The following is a 7,940-nucleotide window of genomic DNA, read 5'->3' as shown; positions in this document are numbered from 1 at the left end:
TTGAGAGGAGAGATCACATACCTTTTGGCTTCATTAGGAAGAGAGTGAAACTTGTCAAAGTAGAGGAGACTTCTTGTTGGACCGTGGGAGGAGCTTGTATAGCATCAAGGCACAGGTTGTAAAGTTCTTCTTTGATTTGAATTAATACAATCAGATTCATTTTTCTCAACAAATTGTCTTATGTCATTTGTTTCATGAATTCCTTGATCATCATGATAAGTATGCTTTATGATATTGGCTTTTCAGGTGCTATTTAATTTGTTTGCTCGTTTGTGTTTGCAGATTTGCTATAAGGGAGCTCATTTGGATCAAAGGAGCGAGGCTTCCACAAACTTGCATTGGACCCAAGGTAGGCCTAAAACACTTGTTTGTCTTTGTTTATATATTGCATATTTAGAGAAAGATAGTTTTTGATTGGCTTGCTTGTCACTAGATATTGTTAGATTCTAGGAAGGTCTATCTTGTCTGCAAGATCGACTCATTCCATGTGACAGGCTAGAGAGGATAGAACATCATCTTGGCATCACCTTAGCAACTTTCATACCTCTAGCAAATCTAACAGATCATATCCCCGTGGCAGGCTCAGACTTCAACACCCTTGTTTGAATTTGATATGATTCCGGCTTATGATGAAATCTATGCCACAGTTTTTCTCTAAGGCCAACTAAGCCACTATCTATGTATTAGCCTAGTGTATGTTGTCACTTCTAGTTTTTTGATGTCTCTCTCATCTCTTAAGAGAGTACACTTTCGGTTATGGTTTGGTCTCCATCTAATAGATTGGAATGAATCATTATAATACTCAATGTAATCCCCTATTTTTTGCAACTAATAAAATTCACCCCAAAAAAATATCTTAAATTAATGAAGACTAGAAAGTAATGCATTTTGTTTATAATAGCTACTAAAGTTTTCTAATCATTTAATCTATATAAAAAAGAAAAATTAACACCCATATTGACATGGAAAAGCACACTTAGTTTTTTCTTCACCCAATAATGTCATTTAAAAAAAAGTGAAGTGCTCTCCCCACACAAATAAATAGATATATCAGGTAAAAAACTATTAATTCTTAATTTTTAATGTAAAAAAAATAAAAGAAAAAAAAATAAACAAAATATATTTATTCCAAAACAAAATGATCTAATCTCTATTAACTAGTTTCATAAAAAAATTCCTTTAGAAAAATAAATATTTAAATATCATTTTTTATAAAATTATAATGGATTTTATTTTTAAAATAATAAATTTGAATTTAAAAATATCATTGTATTATATTTTTAATTAAATGTTTATTTATTATTTTTTTTTATAAAATTTAATTGATTAATTTCTTAAAGAAAATATAATTTAAGAGGTGTAATTTATTTTATGTTTAATATAAAGTTCATATATAATTAAACAAAAGTGAAAACAAAATTCGTTCTAAACAATAAATAAAATATATTAATTTATATATTAAATAGCATAATTTTACATTAGTTTAATATAAAAAATAAATAAATAAATAAAAGATTTTTTATATTTTATGTTTTAATATAAAGAAAATGTGTAATTATTTTTATTTTTAAAAATATTTTAATGCAAGTTTTGAATAAAATATTTAAATATTTATGTTAATACTTTCTTCTTTATCACTTTTAGTGGGTCTAATGATTAAGAGCATGTATTTTCTCCTAAAAAGTCACAGGTTTAAAATTAGAGGGGATAGAGTATGTATGGCTTCCTAGACTTAGGAGTCAAATCACTATGAGAATGTGGGTCCATTTTTTCACAAACAAGGTGTCTTGGATGTGACCTTAAAATTGGATAATAATGATAATATAGTCTAACTTTTCAAGGTATTTTTTTCTGGTGTTGAATCCATTTATCAATTCAAAAATGTATATCTTGCTTGAACATTTTTTCTAATTTTTGTTGAAACAATTTATCAATTAAAAAATGTATTTTAAACTCAAAAAAAAATAAAAATAAAAAAAATTCACAATCTTGCTTGAAATTGTATGACCAGATTTGAGCGTAAAGACCATTTTCTCCATTTATCAATTCAAAAATGTATTTTAAACGAAAAAAAATAAAATAAAAATAAAAATAAAAATCACAATCTTGGTTGAAATTGGTTGAAATTGTATAACCAAATTTAAGAAAAAATACTATTTTCTAATTAAATTAAATTTTATAAATATATAAAATATTTCAATTAAAGTCACAAAACAAATATTGCACCATATAGATTAAAAGAGTGCATTTTATCGATATATTATTCATAATAAAAATTATTATGTAAATTTTCAATATATATAAATCAAACTGAGTGCATTTTATCGATATATTATTCATAATAAAAATTATTATGTAAATTTTCAATATATATAAATCAAACTTGAATCTACAATCAGTAAATTTATTTCCATATACTTTATCACATGATAATCCACCACCCAAACTATTTTATAATTATACTTTCCATTCAAAACTTACACCATAGTAGTAAATTTATTTCCATATACTTTATCACATGATAATCCACCACCCAAACTATTTTATAATTATACTTTCCATTCAAAACTTACACCATAGTATACACATGTTATGAAAATGCAGTTGAAATACAGTTGAAGGACTACACATTGGGTTGCTTTGCCTGGTCTATAAAAAGAGCATCAAGAGGACCTTTTCCTTGAAAATCTTGGCTGGTATAACCAGTTACATACTCCCCAGCTTTAATAGCCTTGTACAGGCTAGGATGGGCTTCATCGATCAATTCAGGGGCAGCACCAATCAACACATCAGAGTGTGGCATAAAAAACATAACGATTGACATTCGACTCCGTTTTGTATTTGCCACTACCCGGTGCTCGGCACTCTTGTATTTCCCATTGCTTACTATCTGCCATTACATAATCCTTCTATCATTTTACAAAGACTATGCGAAGGTTTAACAGAAGTAACTATAAACTAGAAAAACAATTGAAATGGCAAAAGGAGATCAAAGAATGTCACTTACCTGTAACAAATCCCCGATGTTGACAATAAGAGCTCCAGGAACAGGGGCCACAGTAAACCATTGCTCGTCTTTTCGGACCTGGAGACCCTCCACCCCATCGTCGAGCAGAACAGTCAGTATATCTCCATCTGAATGCGGTCTAAGCCCATTCACCAGATCTGGCTGAGGGCAAGGAAAGTAATAATTGATTCTGAGTTGGAGCAGGGGTTCTTTGATTAGGGTTTGGATATAATTTGGGTCCAGCCCTAAACCCTCTGACAGAAGACTCAGCAACTTCTCTATAAGCCTCATGATCTCTTCCCCATATTTTTCATGTGTTTCCCTTCAGAGTGTGTACAGTAGTGTATTAGAATGGATGCAATCTCATATCAGGGTTTCAATTATCACACAGAGTGTATATGTGTATAGAGTTGTACCTGTATGTGGAGGGTGTTTTGGGCCATTGCTCAATGACTTTGGCCCACTCTGGAGAAATATAATGAACAAGGGCATCGACCCAATCCAGGACCGTGTCATCAGAAATGTCAAAGAACCGGCCATAGCCTTCAAGCATATGAGTTCCAGGCCTCACAGGACACTGTTCCCGTTTCTCTTCAGGAGAAAGATCAAAAAAGTCATGTGAAACCCGTTTCACAGTCTCTATCAGTGACAAAGGTATGCCATGATTTATTATCTTCAAAACAATGGAAAACCCATAAAATTAGAAGGTTGAACAATAACGAAATTGGTTGGATGATTGACAGAGGAAAGGGAAAAAAAAAAATGCCAAAACTGTGATCCCATACAAACCTGAAAGAAACCCCATTCCTGGGATGCCTGAGCTAATTGGCTCACAGTCTTGAAGCGTTGGTCGATGTCTTCCAGGCCTGCTAGGTCGATGACGGGAAGAGAGTGCTGGACTTGAAGAGGACGAATTGGCCTCAGATCGGACGGAAGGATGTACCGTGCAGGGACTTCCTTCATTTTCCTTTCATGGAGTGTCTGCACAAGATCAATGGGTCTCTTAAGTCTTTCAGACTGCCTCACAAGAGCCTCCATGGCAGCAGATGAGGAAGCCATATTCGTAGCGGACGGTGGAATTTGGTTTCACGTGAAACCTGGAATTGGATCTGAAACCTCGAAGACTTGATTATAGGACCCCGGGCCCTCTGACATACAAATATTTGGTAGGGTAGGTACATTACACTGTTATTAACATTTATTTTCAAGGTTGCTGGAAGGAGGGATTTGAACCAGGAACTTTGGGATCAAAGCCCTAGTTTATATGGTCATCATCAATTGGGATTTCTCACTTGAAGTTGTGATATTAACAAATATTATAACAACTATTTTAATGGTCAATATTGTGGTGATAAATCAACGTGTATGACAACTGTTATCTAGTGATAATTATCTTCACAAATAGTAACTGTTATCAAGTGATAATTATCTTCACAAATAGTAGCTGGTTGTCTCAAAACAAAACAGATAATGATGATTATTTCCCCTACTAATTTGATGAATAAATTACTAATCTAACATGATAGGTTTTCAACGCTATGTAAAATAAAAACACTATCAATACTGTAAAGCAGCAAAGTAGTGACTATCACCATTGTCCATAGAGCAATCCAACTCTTTTAAACACGAGTAGCTACTTCCCCATGCTAATCATCTTTTGATTCGTTCAAGTCGTGACTATCAACATTGTCGAATGGACATTGCCATTTATTTTTTAATTAAAAATAAACATAAAGATTGTAATTTTGTTTGGACATAATTGTGCTATGGAGAGTTGAACTGGTAGATTGTTTAAATGAATATTTTATTTATCATTAAGAATTGATATATATATATATATATATGAATATTTTTGGTCTATGATAAAATATTTTATTTGTCAACTCTTTTTAACATAATTATTTGGAATTGATATATATATATATATGAATATTTTTGGTCTATGATAAAATATTTTATTTGTCAACTCTTTTTAACATAATTATTTGGAGAAACTATTAATGTAGAAATCTACTTACAAAAATAGTAATTTTTTATTATTTAAATTATAGTTTTGAATATATAAATATATATTATTTTTATATCAAAAACATTTAAATTATGTAAAATTCACAGTTCATGCAACAAGTATGGAATTTTAAATAATTAATTGAAAAATATGGAAAAAAAAAGGCTTTAAAATATAAAACAATTAATTTATTGGGCATGGAGTACGCCCTAAAGTTGTTTTTGTGTGGCTAAGAGTTCCACTTCCTTAGACTTAAAGAAACAGGGTAACCACCCAATACCCAAAAGCATCTCGTAGGAGTGAAACCTTACCCCCTGGGTAACCACCCAATATCCAGGAGTGAAACCTTACCCCCTGGGTAACCACCCAATATCCAAAAGCATCTGGAAGGAGTGAAACCCTACCCCCTTACTACCGTGAAACCCTACCCCCTTACTACCACCAGGGAGTTATTCTAGATAGCATGGTTTTCCTTGAATAAGGGTGATGAGTAAGTTTGCATCATGGTTTTCCTTGAATAGAGGTGATGAGTGAATTTGCATCGATGATTAACGACTAGAAATAATTGTTCTCATTTCTAATTTGACAACTAAGTAATGGTAGATTTCCCATCTATGAAAAAGAAAATGGACGTACTCTCTACAAATATAATGCAGTGATGATTTTCCTCGTCGTAATGTCATGCACGTAGTGATTTGACGTGGTTTAATTGGTTGTGAATTTATTTAGAAGTCAGGGGTTAAATCTGAAGGTTCCTACCTTATTTATTCGTGACTTAATAGAATACTAAACGAAAAATTGACCTGTTAAATATTCGATTAGCAAGATATATATTTTTTTTAAGAGTATATTTAGCATCAATGGTGAGATAGGAATACAATATGGATGAAGTAATTAAGGTTTGAAAGATTTCTCAACGACGTCAACTTTGCTGTTTAATATTTAAGTACTCCATTCTTCATAGATATTTCCTCAAACTCAATTTGGGCTATGCAACCATTTATTGCACTTAGATTCATGTTGAATGTTTTTAACAATATATTGTTTTTGGCATATGGTTGTGATTTAATGAATGGGTATAGCAAAATATTTGGTCAAAATGGGTATAGCAAAATATTTGGTCAAATAATTTTGTATAGAACTTTAAGTTTTTATAATTTAAATATATATCATATTAATTTACCCATATTTTTATCATTATTTTAGGTAAGGATATAACTTTTATGTAAAGTTACTTGGTATTATATTTATTTTTATATTGTTATTTTTTATAATTTATTTTTCCATTTTAAGTTGTTATTCTCTCGCATGGAGTGATATAATAGCTATTTTTATTGACATAAATTTAATTTGAATTTATTTTAGTATTGCAAATTCATAATGAGTAGATGAAAATCTAAAGTCAATCAATGAGTGTTTGAGTTTTATGAATGATGGAAGGTTTTAATTATTAGTGGTTGGTATTTGACATTAGATTTTTGGAATAAGAAATATATGCTACTTAATTTTCATCATTTTTATATGTCCCAAATGGAAGAGAAATACAAGATATTTTAATTATGGAAATTTGTTTTAAAATATTTTTACTCCAAAAAAATACAAAAATTACATCCCCGTTTTGATTCCTTCATTAAATATGTAATTAATTACACTATTTGTTGTTTTGGTAAGGATGTTTAATTGTGGTACCATGATGATTTGGATATGTTAGTGTTGTAAATATTATATACTCTAGTTAATAAAAAATGTCAACAACTAAGTGAGCATGGGAACCTATAAGGACCATGATACCACAAGTAGGGAATTTTAGGGAGCATGAGGGCTTCATTATGAGTATTAAAACCTAAGTCACCTATCAAAACTAGGAAAAGGGTAAATTTTATATTACTACATTTAGGAATTAGGTTTATTTACCTAAACTAATATCATACTTCAAAATAGTGTTATGAAATGATTTTTTGATTGATATAAGCTTAGGTTGTTAAATTTAATATTCGAATGTTATGGGCTCAATTGATGTTATCGTCTAAAGTCTAAATAATTTATGCTTAGTTGTTTTGATACTCAATAGGAATGGTATAAGTTTAGATGTTTCGGAATTAAACTAATTCGTTATCAATTTGATTATTATTATCACGATAATAGAAGTGTTATGGAATGAGATAATTACTTATTTATTAGAAACCTAAGATTTGGAATCAATTCCTAAAATGAATAGGTGCTAAATGATTGAGTGACTTAGCTTTTGAGCAAGAGTGAGAGTATCCTCTATTCTAAGATAGAGACCCTATGCTAGAATATTGTTTTTACTCAAAAGAAAACTCTAGACTTAAATAATTTTGGGAATAACAAAGTATTCCTTGTACATTAATCAAAAGAAAATTGGACACGAAGGAAGTCCTTTTCTTTAAAAAAATTTATATATCTTATTTTAACTTAACACTACGTAATAAATATAATTAAATAAGATATGTAGTATCTTGGATCTTAATACCCTTAACTTCTAAGGCCTGCTTATGAAGAGGTTGATAGTGTAGGATTTAGCCAACAAACCTTAATTGAGTGGAGAAGATTCATATTAACTTAGTATAGTCTTGGGAAGTGTTTCCTTTTAAGTATTAGTAGCTTTGGCCTATGTAAAAGTTTTCACTTTGAAAGCATGGTGAAATTTAATGGAAAAGGGTTAGAGATTTTCTTGAAATCCTTTTTGGGCAATATTGTGTATTGCATGAAGTTTATTTTCATGTGATTTAGTGTGTTAGATGAAAATTATTTTCATGAAATACAGCCCATATTGCATACAATTTTTTTGTGTGTGATATAGTGGCTTCGACAGAGATGAAAGTAAAAAAGGTTCAAGGATCATCACATTACATGAAAAATATTTTTCTGTAGTGCAATGCAACACACCTTAAGTTTTTAGGT

At 30.4% G+C, this 7,940-nt stretch overlaps 1 protein-coding gene across 1 annotated transcript; it reads right to left on the bottom strand.

The window, feature by feature from the left end:
* Positions 1–2,507: 2,507 nt before the first annotated feature.
* LOC149148471 (protein LATERAL BRANCHING OXIDOREDUCTASE 1-like) lies at positions 2,508–4,290 on the bottom strand. Its single transcript, XM_089440752.1, has 4 exons — positions 3,797–4,290; positions 3,424–3,680; positions 3,008–3,329; positions 2,508–2,890 (listed from the first exon to the last, which is right to left on the bottom strand). The coding sequence occupies exons 1-4, from the start codon at positions 4,064–4,066 to the stop codon at positions 2,624–2,626; spliced, it is 1,116 nt and encodes a 371-aa protein (XP_089296878.1). The 5' UTR covers positions 4,067–4,290; the 3' UTR covers positions 2,508–2,623.
* Between the last annotated feature and the right edge of the window lie 3,650 nt (positions 4,291–7,940).

The sequence above is a fragment of the Pinus tabuliformis genome, chromosome 9 (assembly GCF_031772625.1).
Source record: "Pinus tabuliformis cultivar Carrire ecotype Pingquan chromosome 9, CPIR1, whole genome shotgun sequence".
NCBI lineage: Eukaryota > Viridiplantae > Streptophyta > Pinopsida > Pinales > Pinaceae > Pinus > Pinus tabuliformis.
The sequence above is the reverse complement of the archived record's forward strand: the minus strand, read 5'-3'. Positions and strand labels throughout refer to the sequence as shown.